General features: G+C 41.1%; 1 protein-coding gene across 1 annotated transcript; it reads right to left on the bottom strand.

Moving 5' to 3' along the window:
- Positions 1–2,956: 2,956 nt before the first annotated feature.
- LOC146422629 (C-type lectin domain family 4 member E-like) lies at positions 2,957–13,648 on the bottom strand. Its single transcript, XM_085045770.1, has 6 exons — positions 13,582–13,648; positions 12,527–12,589; positions 10,033–10,101; positions 8,158–8,327; positions 5,223–5,329; positions 2,957–3,123 (listed from the first exon to the last, which is right to left on the bottom strand). Exons 1-6 carry the CDS (start codon positions 13,646–13,648, stop codon positions 2,988–2,990), a joined length of 612 nt encoding a protein of 203 aa, XP_084901896.1. The 3' UTR covers positions 2,957–2,987.
- Between the last annotated feature and the right edge of the window lie 2,911 nt (positions 13,649–16,559).

Here is a 16,559-nt window from a genome sequence, read left to right as displayed (position 1 = left end):
TGGCACTGCCACCCCGTGGGAATAAAGAGCTCTGATGTCCCCAAGTGGCGTTTGGTGACATTAATGGGGGGGGGAAGTGGGACAGCCCTGGGGACACCTTGGGGACATTTGGGGACACCTTGGGGACACAATGGGGATGTTTGGGGACACTCTGGGCACTGCCACCTCCCTTGGGGACACGCTGGGGACATTTGGGGACACTTTGAGGTCACTTTGGGACATCTTGGGGACACTTGGGGTCATTCTGGGGACACTTTGGGGTTTGTCACCCTCCCCTGGGGACATCTGGGGACACTTTGAGGTAACTTTGGGACACTTTGGGGACACTTTGGGGACACTTTGGGGACAGGGACAGCACGGCAGGGCCGTGGGGACACAATGGGGACATCCTGGGGACATTTGGGGACACTTTGGGGATACTGGGCACTGCCACCTCCCTTGGGGACAGTTCGGGACACTCTGGGGTTTGTCACCCACCCTTGGGGACACCCTGGGGACACTCTGGGGTCACTTTGGGGACAGTTGGGGACACCTTGGGGACACTGGGGTTTGTCACCCCCCCCTTGGGGACATTCTGGAGACACTTTGAGGTCACTTTGGGACACTCTGGGGACATTTTGGGGACACCTTGGGGACACTGGGCACTGCCACCTCCCTTGGGGACACTTTGGGGACACTTTGGGGTTTGTCACCCCCCCTTGGGGACACGTTGGGGACATTGGGGACACCTTGGGGACACTTTGGGCACAGATTTTGGGGTTCCAGGCAGGAATTTTGGGGTTTCTCGTGGTGCTCTTTGGAATTTTTGGGGTAAATTCAGCAATTCCAGGAGTTTTTTAGGGAATTTTTGGGAATTTCAGCAAATCCAGCGTTTTTTTAGGGAATTTTTGGGGTAAATTCAGCAATTCCAGTTTTTTTTTAGCGAATTTTTGGGGTAAATTCAGCAATTCCAGGGGTTTTTTGGGGAATTTTTGGAAATTCTTGGGGTAAATTCAGCAATTCCAGGGTTTCTCCCACACCCAACAGTTTACAAATCCCATTTTTTTTTTAGGGAATTTCTGGAATTTTCAGGATTTCACCAGTTCCAGGGTTTCTCACAGATCCAGCACTGTACAAATCCCTTTTTTTTTTTGGGAATTTCAGGGATTTTCAGGATTTCAGCAATTCCAGGGTTTCTCACAGATCCAGAGGATTACAAATCCCATAATTTTTTTTGGGAATTTCGGGGATTTTCGGGAATTTCAGCAGTTCCAGGGTTTCTCACAGATCTAGAGGTGTTAAAATCCCATATTTTTTTTGGGAATTTTGGGGATTTTCGGGAATTTCAGCAATTCCAAGGTTTCTCACAGGTCCAGAGGATTACAAATCCCATTGTTTTTTTGGAAATTTTCGGGATTTTCAGCAGTTCCAGGGTTTCTCACAGATCCAGGGGATTACAAATCCCATTTTTTTTAGGGAATTTTGGGGAATTTTGGGTTAAATTCAGCAATTCCAGGGTTTCTCACAGATCCAGAGGATTAAAAATCCCTTTTTTTTGGGGAATTTTTGGGAATTTCAGCAATTCCAGGGTTTCTCACAGACCCAGGGGTGTTAAAATCCCATATTTTTTTAGGGAATTTCTGGAATTTTCAGGATTTCACCAGTTCCAGGGTTTCTCACAGATCCAGAAAATTACAAATCCCATATTTTTTTCTCGGAATTTTTGGAATTTTCGGGAATTTCAGCAATTCCAGGGTTTCTCACACCCAGAGAATTACAAATCCCATTGTTTTTTGGGAATTTTTGGAATTTTCGGGAATTTCAGCAATTCCAGGGTTTCTCACAGATCCAGGGGTGTTAAAATCCCATTTTTTTGGGGGGAATTTCAGGGATTTTCGGGAATTTCAGCAGTTCCAGGGTTTCTCACACACCCAGAGAATTACAAATCCCATAATTTTTTTAGGGAATTTTTGGAATTTTTGGGGTAAATTCAGCAATTCCAGGGTTTCTCACAGATCCAGGGAATTATAAATCCCTTTTTTTTGGGGGGAATTTCAGGAATTTTCAGGATTTCAGCAATTCCAGGGTTTCTCACAGATCCAGAGAATTACAAATCCCATTTTTTTGGGGGAATTTTTGGGATTTCAGCAGTTCCAGGGTTTCTCACAAATCCAGAGGATCATAAATCCCATTTTTTTGGGGGAATTTTGGGGTAAATTCAGCAATTCCAGGGTTTCTCACAGATCCAGGGAATTATAAATCCCTTTTTTTTTGGGGGGAATTTCAGGAATTTTCGGGATTTCTGCAATTCCAGGATTTCTCACAGATCCAGGGGATTACAAATCCCATTGTTTTTTTGGGAATTTTCAGGATTTCAGCAGTTCCAGGGTTTCTCACAGACCCAGGGTTGTTAAAATCCCATTTTTTAGGGAATTTTTGGGGTAAATTCAGCAATTCCAGGGTTTCTCACAGACCCAGGGGATTACAAATCCCACATTGTTTTTTTAGGAATTTTCGGGATTTCAGCAATTCCAGGGTTTCTCACAGATCCAGGGGTGTTAAAATCCCATTTTTTTTGGGGGGAATTTCAGGAATTTTCAGGATTTCAGCAGTTCCAGGGTTTCTCACAGACCCAGGGGATTACAAATCCCATTTTTTTGGGGAATTTTTGGGGTAAATTCAGCAATTCCAGGGTTTCTCACAGATCCAGGGGTGTTAAAATCCCATTTTTTTTCTCAGAATTTTTGGAATTTTTGGGATTTCAGCAGTTCCAGGGTTTCTCACAAATCCAGAGGTGTTAAAATCCCATATTTTTTTTGGGAATTTCGGGGATTTTCGGGATTTTCAGCAGTTCCAGGGTTTCTCACACACCCAGAGGATTACAAATCCCATTTTTGGGGAATTTTCGGGAATTTCAGCAATTCCAGGGTTTCTCACAGACCCAGGGGTGTTAAAATCCCATATTTTTTCCCCGGAATTTTTGGGATTTCGGGAATTTTGGGTTAAATTCAGCAATTCCAGGGTTTCTCACAGACCCAGGGGATTTTTCGGGAACAGAACTCGTTGACCCAAAAGCCTCTCGGCCCGATGGCTCCACAGTCCTTCTGCTCCCGGGCAGGATCAGAGCTCCAGACGTCCCAGAAACTGGGGAAAAAATGGGAAAATTGGGAAAATCGGGAAATTTGGGAAAATTGGGAAAATCGGGAAAAATAGGGGAAATTTGGGACATAAAAAAATGGGGAAAATTGGGGAAAAATTGGGGAAAATGGAAAAATGGAAAAATAGGGAAAAAAGGGAAAATGAAAAATTGGGAAAATCAGGAAAATTGGGAAAATTGGGGGAAAATTGGGGAAAAATTGGGGAAAATGGAAAAATGGAAAAATAGGGAAAAAAGGGAAAATGGAAAATTGGGGAAAAAAGGGAAAATGGAAAATTGGGAAAATTGGGGAAAATGGGAAAATTGGGGAAATTGGGAAATTTGGGAAAATTGGGAAAAATGGGAAAAACGGGAAAATCAGGGAATTTGGGGAAAATGGAAAGAATTGGGGCATAAAAAATGGGGAAAATTGGGGGGAAATTTGGGAAAATTGGGAAAATGGGAAAGTGGGGAAATTTGGGGAAAATGGGAAAAATTGGGGAAAAATTGGGGAAAAATTTGGGACATAAAAATGGGGAAAATTGGGGACATAAAAAAAGGGAAAATAGGGGAAAATTGGGGGAAATTGGGAAAATAGGGAAAAATGGGGAAAATGGAAAAATTGGGGAAAATTGGGGAAAATTTGGGACATTAAAAAATGGGGAAAATTGGGGGAAATTGGGAAAAAAATGGGGAAAATTTGGGGCATAAAAAAATGGGGGAAATTGGGGGAAATTGGGAGAAAATTGGGAAAACAGGAAAAGTGGGGGAAATTGGGAAAAATTGGGGAAAGTTGGGAAAATTGGGAAAAATTGGGGAAAGTTGGGAAAACTGGGAAAATTGGGAAAATTGGGAAAATAGGGGAAAATGGGAAAAAGGGGAAAATTGGGGAAAATTGGGACATAAAAAAATGGGGGAAATTGGGGAAAATAGAGGAAAATTGGGGGAAAATTGGGGAAAATTGGGAAAAATTGGGAAAATGGGAAAATTGGGAAATTGTTCCCAGAATTTGGTTTTTTTCCCATATTTGGGGTTTTTCCCGGAATTTTTGGGGTTTTTCCCGGAATTTGGGGTTTTACTGGAATTCTTCGGGGTTTTACCGGAATTTTTGGGGTTTTTCCCATATTTGGGGTTTTTCCTGGAATTTGGGGTTTTCCTGGAATTTGGGGTTTTTCCCGGAATTACTTGGGTTTTTCCCATATTCAGGGTTTTCCCAGAATTTGGGGTTTTCCCGGAATTTTTTTGACTTTCACCAGAATTTGTGGTTTTTCCCATATTTGGGGTTGTTCCCAGAATTAAGGTTTTTCCCGGAATTTTTGGGGTTTTCCCAGAATTTGGGTTTTTCCCATATTTGGGGTTTTCCCGGAATTATTTGGGTTTTTCCCAGAGTTATTTGGGTTTTTCCCATATTTGGGTTTTTCCTGGAATTTTTGGGGTTTTCCCGGAACTATTAGGATTTTTCCCAGAATTTGGGGTTTTCCCAGAATTTGGGGTTTTCCCAGAATCTTTGGGGTTTTCCCGGAATTTGGGTCTTTTGGGAATTTTTGGGGTTTTACCGGAATTAGGGTTTTCCCAGAATTTGGGTTTTTTGGCAATCTTTGGGGTTTTACCGGAATTTGGGGTTGTTCCCAGAATTAAGGTTTTTTGGGAATCTTTGGGGTTGTTACCAGAATTTGGGATTTTTCCCAGAATTAGGGTTTTTCCCAGAATTTGGGTTTTTTGGAAATCTTTGGGGTTTTACCGGAATTTGGGGTTGTTCCCATAATTGGGGTTGTTCCCAAAATTAGGGTTTTTCCCAGAATTTTTGGGGTTTTTTGGGGTTTTACCGGAATTTGGGGTTGTTCCCATATTTGGGGTTGTTCCCAGAATTCGGGTTTTTCCCGGAATTTTTGGGTTTTTTTGGGAATTTTTTGGGTTTTACCGGAATTTGGGGTTGTTCCCATATTTGGGGTTTTCCCAGAATTAGGGTTTTTTGGGAATTTTTGGGGTTTTCCCGGAATTTGGGGTTTTTTGGGGTTTTACCGGAATTTGGGGTTGTTCCCACATTTGGGGTTGTTCCCAGAATTCGGGTTTTTCCCGGAATTTTTGGGTTTTTTTGGGGTTTTACCGGAATTTGGGGTTCCCGCTGACCCAAACCCATTTCCCCTCCTGCTGCTGGTCGCTGACCCCGATCCAGTAGGATTGGCTGCGGTTCAGGTTCTGCAGCAGGAAATCCTACAACAGAAACCCCAAAATAATGGGATTTGGGGTTTGGGGTTTGGAGTTTGGGGTTTGAGGAGTTTGGGATTTTGGAGTTTTAAGGATTTCGAGATTTGGGGTTTGGGGATTTGAGGAGTTTGGGATTTGGGGTGTTTGAGGTTTGGGGTTTGGGGATTTGGGGTTTTGGGGTTTGGGATTTTGGGGTTTGGGGTTTTGGGGATTTTGGGTTTTGGAGTTTGAGGTTTTGGGGAGTTTGGGGTTTGGGGATTTGGAGTTTTAAGGATTTGGGGATTTTAAGATTTGGGGTTTGGGGAGTTTGGGGGTTTTGCAGTTTGGGGAGTTTGGGGAGTTTGGGGATTTTGGGATTTGGGATTTGGTGGTTTGGGGTTTGGGGAGTTTGGAGTTTGGGAATTTAGGGGTTTGGGTATTTTGGGATTTGGGAATTTGGAAGTTTGGGATTTGGGGAGTTTGGGGGTTTGGGGATTTTGGGATTTGGGGTTTGGGATTTTGGGGTTTGCGGTTTTGCGATTTGGGGAGTTTGGGATTTGAGAGTTTGGGATTTGGGGGGTTAGGGAGTTTGGGATTTGGGGGTTTTGGGATTTCGGGGTTTTGGGATTTGGGGATTTAGGGAATTTGGGGATTTGGGGAGTTTGGGGATTTTGGGGTTTGGGGTTTGGGGATTTGGGGTTTGGTGTTTTTGGGCTTTGGGGATTTTGGGGAGTTTGGGGATTTTGGGTTTGGGGTTTGGGATTTGGGGTTTTTGGGGATTTGAGGTTTGGGATTTGGGGAGTTTGGGGATTTTGGGATTTGGGGATTTGGGGTTTGGGATTTGGGGGGTTAGGGAGTTTGGGATTTGGGGGTTTTGGGATTTCGGGGTTTTGGGATTTGGGGATTTAGGGAATTTGGGGATTTGGGGAGTTTGGGGATTTGGTGGTTTGGGGTTTGGGGATTTTGGGATTTGGGGGGTTTGGGATTTTGGGGTTTTGGGGATTTTGGGATTTGGGGAGTTTGCAGTTTGGGGTTTTGGGGTTTGGGGAGTTTGGGGATTTGGGAGTTTTGGGCATTTGGGCTTTGGGGATTTTGGGGTTTGGGCTTTGGGGATTTGGGGAGTTTGGGGATTTTGGGTTTGGGGTTTGGGATTTGGGGTTTTGGGGATTTGGGGTTTGGGGTTTGGGATGGGATTTTGGGTTTGGGATTTGGGATTTGGATTGATTTGGGGATTTGGGGTTTGGGGTTTTGGGGTTTGGGGATTTGGGAGTTTTGGGGATTTGGGGTTTGGGGTTTTGGGGAGTTTGGGATTTGGGGGATTTGGGGATTAGAGGAGTTTAGGATTTGGGGTTGGGGATTTGGAGTTTGAGGTTTGGGGAGTTTGGGGTTTGGGGATTTTAGGATTTGGGGTTTGGGGATTTGAGGAGTTTGGGATTTGGGGGTTTGGGGATTTGAGGTTTTTGGGGTTTGGGATTTAGGATTTGGGGAGTTTGGGGATTTCAGGATTTGGGATTTTGGGATTTCAGGATTTTTGGGCTTCGGAATTTTTGGGATTTTGGGGATTTCAGGCGTTGGGATTTTTGGGATTTCAGGATTTTTGGGATCTGGGATTTGGGATTTCAGGATTTTTGGGATCTGTGTTCCCCACCTGCTCCTCCTCACTCTCGATCACCACCAGCTCTGCCCTGAGCTCTGAGTTTTGAGATATTTTGGGGATATTTTGTGATTTGGAATTTTTGGGATTTTGCGATTTTTGCGATTTGGGATTTTGCGATTTTTGGGCTTTCAGGATTTTTGGGCTTTGGGATTTTTTGGATTTTGGGGATTTCAGGCTTTGGGATTTTTAGGATTTCAGGATTTTTGGGCTTTGGGATTTCTGGGACTTCAGGATTTTTGGAATTTGGGATTTCAGGGATTTTGGGATTTTTGGGATTTGGGATTTTTGGGATTTGGGATTTTTGGGATTTGGGATTTTTGGGCTTTTGGGGATTTCTGGCTTTGGGATTTTTGGGATTTCAGGATTTTTGGGCTTTGGGATTTTTGGGATTTGGGCTTTGGGGTTTTGGGATTTTTGGGCTTTGGGATTTCTGGGGACATTTTAGGATCCCAAACCTGCTCCTCCTCGCTCTCGATCACCACCAGCTCTGCCCCGAGCTCTGCAGGCAGTGCTGAGCTTTGGGATAGTTTGGGATTTTTGGGATTTTGGGATTTGGGATTTTTGGGATTTTTGGGATTTTGGGGATTTCAGGCTTTGGGATTTTTGGGATTTGGGATTTTTGGGCTTTGGGATTTTTGGGCTTTTGGGGATTTCAGGCTTTGGGATTTTTGGAATTTCAGGATTTTTGGAATTTCAGGATTTTTGGGCTTTCAGGCTTTGGGATTTTTGGGATTTTTGCGATTTGGGATTTTTGGGATTTGGGATTTGGGATTTTTGCGATTTCAGGCTTTGGGATTTCAGGATTTTTGCGATTTGGGGTTTTGGGGATTTCAGGATTTTTGGGCTTTGGGATTTTTGGGATTTTGGGGATTTCAAGCTTTGGGATTTTTGGGGTTTCAGGATTTTTGGGCTTTGGGATTTTTGGGCTTTGGGATCCCCACCTGCTCCTCCTCGCTGTCGATGACCACCAGCTCAGCCCCGAGCTCCCTGCAGGCAGCGCTGAGCTTTGGGATTTGGGATTTTTGGGATTTTTGGGATTTCAGGATTTTTGGGCTTTGGGATTTTTTGGATTTTGGGGATTTCAGGCTTTGGGATTTTTGGGATTTTGCGATTTTTGCGATTTGGGATTTTTGCGATTTCAGGCTTTGGGATTTCAGGATTTTTGGGATTTGGGATTTTTGGGATTTGGGATCCTCACCTGCTCCTCCTCGCTCTCGATGACCACCAGCTCAGCCCCGAGCTCCCTGCAGGCATTCCTGGCCTCACTCCAGCCCAGCCCCAGCTGGGAAATCCCAAAGCAGCTTCTCCCGTGGGATTTCCAGCCGGAAGGACAATTCCGGGAATTCCCGACCGAGCGGCACAGCAGCTCTGCGGGGAAACGTGGGAAATGTGGGAAATATCCCGGAAAAGTCCCGGAAAAATCATGGGAAAATCACGGGAAAATAATGGGAAATAGCTGGAAATAGTGGGAAAATAAATCATGGGAAATATCCTGGAAAAATCCCGGAAAAATCCTGGAAAAATCCCAGAAAAATCATGGGAAGTAGAGGAAAAATCATGGAAAATCATGGGAAATATCCCGGGAAAATCCTGGAAAAATCATGGGAAAATCATGGGAAATATCATGGAAAAATCCCGGAAAAATCATGGGAAAATCCCAGAAAAAATCATGGGAAATACCAGGAAATATCCCAGAAAAATCATGGGAAATAGCTGGAAATAGTGGGAAAATAAATCATGGGAAATATCCTGGAAAAATCCCAGAAAAATCCTGGAAAAATCCCAGAAAAATCATGGGAAAGTCCCAGAAAAATCATGGGAAAATCCTGGAAAAATCATGGAAAATCATGGGAAATATCCCAGGAAAATCCTGGAAAAATCATGGTAAAATCATGGGAAATATCGTGGAAAAATCCCAGAAAAATCATGGGAAAATTCCAGAAAAAATCATGGAAAAATCCCAGAAAAATCATGGGAAGTAGAGGGAAAAATCATGGGAAAATCATGGGAAATATCCCAGAAAAATCATGGGAAATATCCCGGGAAAGTCATGGGAAATACTGGGAAAAATCACGGGAAATATTGGGAAACATGGAAAATACCAGGAAATACTGGGAAATAGCAGGAAATATCCTGGAAAAATCCTGGGAAAAGCATGGGAAATAGCAGGAAATACAGGAAAAATCATGGAAAAATCCCAGAAAAATCATGGGAAATATGAGGAAAATCATAGGAAAGACTGGGAAAAATCCCGGAAAAATCCTGGAAAAATACCAGGAAATACTAGGAAATACAGGAAAATCATGGAAAAATCCCGGAAAAATCATGGGAAATACGGGGAAAATCCTGGAAAAATCATGGAAAAATCCTGGAAAAATCATGGGAAATACAGGGAAATATCAGGAAATATCCTGGAAAAATCCTGGGAAATGCTGGGAAAAATCCCAGGAAAATCATGGGAAATAGCGGGAAAATACCGGGAGAAATCCCAGAAAAATCATGGGAAATCCCAGGAAAATCCCAGAAAAATCATGGAAAATCCTGGGAAATCCTGGGAAATACCAGGAAAATACCAGACAATCCAGGGAAATCCTAGGAAAAATCCCGGAAAAATCCTGGAAAATGCAGGAAAATCCCAGAAAAATCCCGGAAAATCCCAGGAAAATCCCAGAAAACAGCAGGAAAATCCTGGAAAATACCAGGAAAATCCCAGAAAACACCAGGAAAATCCTGGAAAATACCAGGAAAATCCCGGAAAACACCAGGAAAATCCGGGGAAATCAGGGGCAAATTGGGAGAAATCCCAGGGAAAAGATGGGAATCTTTGGCAATTATTGGGAATTTCGGGAATTTTTGGGAATTTTGGGGAATTTTGGGGACTCACCGCTGATCTCCTGCAGCTCCTGCTGGAACTTTGAGGGAATTTTGGGGTGTTTTGGGTGGAATTCTGGGGGATTTTTGGGGTGGAATCTTTGGGAATCTTTGGGAATTTTTGGGAATTATTGGGAATTTTGGGAATTTTTGGGGAATTTTGGGGAATTTTGGGGAATTTTGGGGAATTTTGGGGACTCACCGCTGATCTCCTGCAGCTCCTGCTGGTGCTGTTGGAGCACAAAGTGCAGCTGAGTCTGGGAGAGCTGGGCTGGGAGGAGAAACCAGTATGGACCAGTATAAACCAGTATAAACCAGTATAAACCAGTATGGACCAGTATGGATTGATAGAAACCAGTATGGAACAGTATGGACCAGTATGGACCAGTATAAACCAGTATGGACCAGTATAAACCAGTATGGACCAGTATAAACCAGTATGGACCAGTATGGACCAGTATGGACCAGTATAAACCAGTATGGACCAGTTAGAGACCAGTACGGACCAGTATAAACCAGTATGGACCAGTATGGACTGATATAAACCAGTATGGACCAGTATAGACCAGTATGAACCAGTATGGACCAGTATAGACCAGTATGGACCAGTATAGACCAGTATGGACCAGTATGGGCCAGTTAGAGACCAGTAAGGACCAGTATGGACCGATATAAACCAGTATGAACCAGTATAAACCAGTATGAACCAGTATAAACCAGTATGGACCAGTATGGACCAATATGGACCAGTATGGACTGATATAAACCAGTATAAACCAGTGTGGACCAGTTAGAGACCAGTATGAACCAGAATGGACCAGCATAGACTGATATAAACCAGTATAGACCAGTACAGACCACTATAAACCAATATGGACCAGTAAAAACCAGTTAGAGACCAGTATAAACCAGTTTGGACCAGTATGGACCAGTAGGGACCAGTATGGACCAGTATGGACCAGTTAGAGACCAGTATGGACCAATATAGACCAATACAAACCAGTATAAACCAGTATAGACCAGTATGGACCAGTATAAACCAGTACGGACCAGTATGACCAGTATGGATTGATACAAACCAATATGTACCCGTATGGACCAGTACGGACCAGTATGGACCAGTTAAACCAGTATAAACCAGTATGGACCAGTATGGACCAGTATAAACCAGTATGGACCAGTATGGACCAGTATAAACCAGTACGGACCAGTATGGACCAGTATGGATTGATACAAACCAATATGTACCCGTATGGACCAGTTAAACCAGTATAAACCAGTATGGACCAGTATGGACCAGTTAGAGACCAGTACAGACCAGTATGGACCAGTATAAACCAGTATGGACCAGTATAAACCAGTACGGACCAGTATGGACCAGTATGGACTGATATAAAGCAGTATGGACCAGTATAGACCAGTACAAACCAGTATAAACCAGTATAGACCAGTATGGACCAGTATAGACCAGTATGGACCAGTATAGACCAGTATGGACCAGTATGGATTGATACAAACCAATATGTACCAGTATGGACCAGTATGGCCCAGTATAAACCAGTTTGGACCAGTATGGAATAGTATAAACCAGTATGGACCAGTACAGACCAGTATGGACTGATATAAAGCAGTATGGACCAGTGTGGACCAGTATGGACCAGTTACACCAGTATAGACCAGTATAGACCAGTACAGACCAGTATGGACCAGTATGGAGTGATAGAAACCAGTATGGACCAGTTAAACCAGTATGGACCAGTACAGCCAGTGCTCCCAGTCCATCCCAGTCCCTCCCAGTTCCATCCCAGTCCATCCCAGTCCATCCCAGTTCAATCCCAGTTCAATCCCAGTTCATCCCAGTTCATCCCCAACCATTTTTTCCAGTTTTTTTTTCCATTTTTTTTCCATTTTTTCCCCAGAATTTTCCCAGGATTTTTCCAGATTTTTTTTTCCAGATTTTTCCACTTTTTTCCCAGAATTTTTTTCCTTTTTCCCCAGTTTTTTCCCAGGTTTTTCCCAGTTTTTTTTCCATTTTTTTCCCCAGTTTTTCTAGGTGTTTTTGTTCCCCCCAATTTTCCAGACTGTTCCAAAATTTTTCCATTTTTTCTAAAATTTTTCCATTTTTTCCAAGATTTTTCCATTTTTTTCCCCAAAATTTTTCCTTTTTTTTCCCAGGATTTTTCCCTTTTTTCCCCATATTTTTCCTTTTTTTTTCCAGATTTTTTCAATCTTCCCAAGAGTTTCCCATTTTATCCCAGAATTTTTCCATTTTTTTCCAATATTTTCCCAGTTTTTTCCAAAATTTTTCCATTTTTTTCCCAAGATTTTTCTATTTTTCCCTTTTTTCCATTTTCCCCCAAGACTTTTCCATTTTTTTCCACATTTTTTCCCAATATTTTTCCATTTTTTCCAGGATTTTCCAATTTTTCCCAAGATTTTTCCTTTTTCCCCCAAATTTTTCCATTTTTTTCCCAAATTTTTCCATTTTTTTTCCCAAGATTTTCCCAATTTTTCCCAAGATTTTCCCATTTTTCCACAAATTTTTCTATTTTTCCCAAAAATCCATCAGGAATTCTGCGAAAAATCAGGAAAAAAGAAGCAAAACACAAAAAAATCCATTTTCCCCAATTTCCACCAAAACCAAACCAGAAAAAGTGGAAATTCCCAAAAAAATTGGGTTACAGTCCCAAACTCACCAGAATCCCAAATTCCCGACAGGTTGGATTTCAGGAATTCCAATTCCGACAGAATTGCTCTTTCTGCAGGAAAAAATGGGAAAAATCCCCAAAATTCCCATTTTTGGATGGAATTAAATCCCAAAATTCCCATTTAAACGTGAATTAAATCCCAAATTCCCAATTTTTATTTGGAATTCACCCCAAATTCCCATTTTTCAATGAAATTATTCCCAAAATTCCCATTTAAAACAGGAATTAAATCCCAAAATTCCCAATTAAAACAGGAATTAAATCCCCAAATTCCCTTTAAAAGGTGAATTAAATCCCAAAATTCCCATTTTTCAATGGAATTAAATCCCAAATTCCCATCTAAAGTTGGAATTAAAACCCAAAATTCCCATTTTTTGTTTGGAATTAAATCCCAAATTCCCATTTTTTCCCCCAAAATTCCCAAAATCCCCAGTTTTCAATGAAATTAACCCCAAAATTCCCAAAATTTCCCCCAAAATTCCCATTTTTTCAATGAAATTAACCCCAAAATTCCCATTATTTCCCCCAAAATTCCCAATTTCCCATTTTTCCCCCAAAATCCCCATTTTTCCCTCAAAATTCCCAAAATTCCCATAATTTTTAATACGAAATTTACCCCAAAATTCAATTAACCCCAAAATCCCCATTTTTAATGAAATTAACCCCAAAATTCAATGAAAATAGCCCAAAAATTCCCATTTTTTCCCCCAAAATTCCCATTTTTTCCCCCAAAATTCCCATTATTTTTCCCAGAATTCCCAAAATCCCCATTTCCCCCCCAAAATTCCCATTATTTTTTAAGTGAAATTAACCCCAAAATTCAATGAAATTAACCCCAAAATTCCCATTATTTCCCCCAAAATTCCCATTTTTCAATTAAATTAACCCAAAAATCCCAATTTTTCAATGAAATTAACCCCAAAATTCCCATTATTTCCCCCAAAATTCCCATTATTTTTCCCAAAATCCCCATTTTTTCCTCCAAAATTCCCAAATTTCCCATTTTTCCCCCCAAAATTTCCCAAAATCCCCAATTTCCTCACCTCTCTCCCTGGCCAGCCCCAGCAGAACTCCCCAAGCCAAGGAGCTCAAAATCCCCAAAATTCCCATTTTTTCCCCCAAAATTCCCATTTTTTAATGAAATTCACCCCAAAATTCCCATTATTTTCCCCCAAAATCCCCAAAATTCCCATTATTCTCCCCCAAAATTCCCATTTTCCAATGAAATTCACCCCAAAATTCCTATTTTTTCCCCCCAAAGTTCCCAAAATCCCCATTTTTTAATGAAATTAACCCCAAAATCACCATTATTTTTCCCAAAATTCCCTTTTTTTTTCCCCCAAAATTCCCAAATTTTCCCAAAATTCCCCCAAAATTCCCAATTCCCTCACCTCTCTCCCTGGCCAGCCCCAGCAGAACTCCCCAAGCCAAGGAGCTCAAAATCCCCAAAAATCCCATTTTTTAATACAATTAACCCCAAAATTCCCATTTTTTCCCCCACAAAACTCCCCAAATCCCCATTATTTCCCCCAAAATTCCCAAAATTCCTATTTTTTAAATGAAATTAACCCCAAAATTCAATGAAATTAACCCCAAACTTCCCATTTTTTCCCCGGAATTCCCAAAATTCCCATTTTTTGATGAAATTTACCCTAAAATTCCCATTTTTAAAAATTACGTTAACCCCAAAATCCCCATTTTTTCAATGAAATTAACCCCAAAATCACCATTATTTCCCCCAAAATTCCCATTATTTTTCCCAAAATTCCCGGTTTTTTTCCCCCAAAATTCCCAAATTTTCCCAAAATTCCCCCAAATTCCCCTCCTCACCTCTCTCCCTGGCCAGCCCCAGCAGAACTCCCCAAGCCAAGGAGCTCAAAATCCCCAAAATTCCCATTTTCCAATGAAATTCACCCCAAAATTCCTATTTTTTCCCCCCAAAGTTCCCAAAATCCCCATTTTTTAATGAAATTAACCCCAAAATCCCCATTTTTAGACAGAAAATTTCCATTTTTTAAATTAAATTCACCCCAAAATCCCCATTTTTTCCCCCAAAATCCCCATTTTTCCCTCCAAAATTCCCATTTTTCAATGAAATTCACCCCAAAATTCCCATTATTTTTCCCAGAATTCCCAAAATCCCCATTCCCCCCCCAAAATTCCCATTATTTTTTCAATGAAATTAACCCCAAAATTCAATGAAATTAACCCCAAAATCCCGTTATTTCCCCCAAAATTCCCATTTTTTTCCCCCAGAATTCCCAAAATCCCCATTTTTAATGAAATTCACTCCAAAATTCCCAATTTTTAGACAGAAAATTTCCATTTTTGATGAAATTAACCCCAAAATCCCCATTATTTTTCCCGGAATTCTCAAAAATTCCCATTTTTCCCCCAAATTTCCCATTATTTTCCCCCCAAAATCCCCATTTTTCCATGAAATTCACCCCAAAATTCAATGAAATTTACCCCAAAATCATTTTTCCCCCAAAATTCCCGAATTTCCCATTTTTCGATGAAATTAACCCCAAAATTCAATTAAATTAACCCCAAAATTTCCCATGATTTTTCCCCCAAAATCCCCATTTTTCCATGAAATTAACTCCAAAATCCCCATTATTTCCCCCAAAATCCCCATTATTTTTCCCAAAATTCCCATTTTTCCCCCAAAATCCCATTATTATTTCCCCCCAAAATTCCCACAATTCCCATTATTTTTCCTCCAAAATTCCCATTTTTTGATGAAATTAACCCCAAAATTCCCATTATTCTCCCCCAAAATCCCCATTTTTCCATGAAATTAACCCCAAAATTCCCATTATTTTTCCCAAAATTCCCTTTTTTTCCCCCCAAAATTCCCAAATTTTCCCAAATTTCCCCCAAAATTCCCAAATTCCCCAATCCTCACCTCTCTCCCTGGCCAGCCCCAGCAGAACTCCCCAAGCCAAGGAGCTCAAAGTCCCCAAAATTCCCATTTTTTCCCCCAAAATTCCCATTTTAAATGAAATTCACCCCAAAATCCCCATTTTTAAACAGAAAATTCCCATTTTTTAAATGAAATTAACCCCAAATTTCCCATGATTTTTCCCCCAAAATTCCCATTATTTCTCCCACAAATTCCCAAAATTCCCATTTTTAATGAAATTCACCCCAAAATTCCCATTATTTTTCCCGGAATTCCCAAAATTCCCATTATTGTTCCCCAAAATCCCCATTTTTTCAATGCAATTAACCCCAAAATTCCCATTTTTTTAAATGACATTCTCCCCAAATTTCCCATTTTTCCATGAAATTAACTCCAAAATTCCCATTATTTCCCCCAAAATTCCCACAATTCCCATTATTTTTCCTCCAAATTTCCCATTTTTTGATGAAATTAAACCCAAAATCCCCATTTTTCCATTAAATTAACCCCAAAATCACCATTATTTCCCCCAAAATCCCCATTATTTCTCCCAAAATTCCCATTTTTTTCCTCCAAAATTCCCAAATTTTCCCAAATTTCCCCCAAAATTCCCAAAATTCCCAATTCCCTCACCTCTCTCCCTGGCCAGCCCCAGCAGAACTCCCCAAGCCAAGGAGCTCAAAATCCCCAAAATTCCCATTTTTTAATACAATTAACCCCAAAATTCCCATTTTTTCCCCCAAAACTCCCCAAATCCCCATTATTTCCCCCAAAATTCCCATTATTTAAGTGAAATTAACCCCAAAATTGCCATTATTTTCCCCAAAATTCCCAATTTTCTCCCCAAAATTCCCATTTTTCAATTAAATTAACCCAAAATTCCCATTTTTCAATGAAATTCACCCCAAAATTCCCATTATTTTTCCCAAAATTCCCATTATTTCTCCCAAATTTCCCATTTTTCCCATTATTTTCCCCCAAAATTCCCATTTTCCAATGAAATTCACCCCAAAATCCCCATTTTTAGACAGAAAATCCCCATTTTTTCAATGAAATTAACCCCAAAATTCCCATTATTTTTCCCAGAATTCCCAAAATTCCCATTTTTCCATGGTT

The sequence above is a fragment of the Lichenostomus cassidix genome, unplaced genomic scaffold, assembly GCF_008360975.1.
Source record: "Lichenostomus cassidix isolate B80296 unplaced genomic scaffold, HeHo_3.0 HiC_scaffold_39, whole genome shotgun sequence".
Taxonomy (NCBI): Eukaryota; Metazoa; Chordata; class Aves; order Passeriformes; family Meliphagidae; genus Lichenostomus; species Lichenostomus cassidix.
The sequence above is the reverse complement of the archived record's forward strand: the minus strand, read 5'-3'. Positions and strand labels throughout refer to the sequence as shown.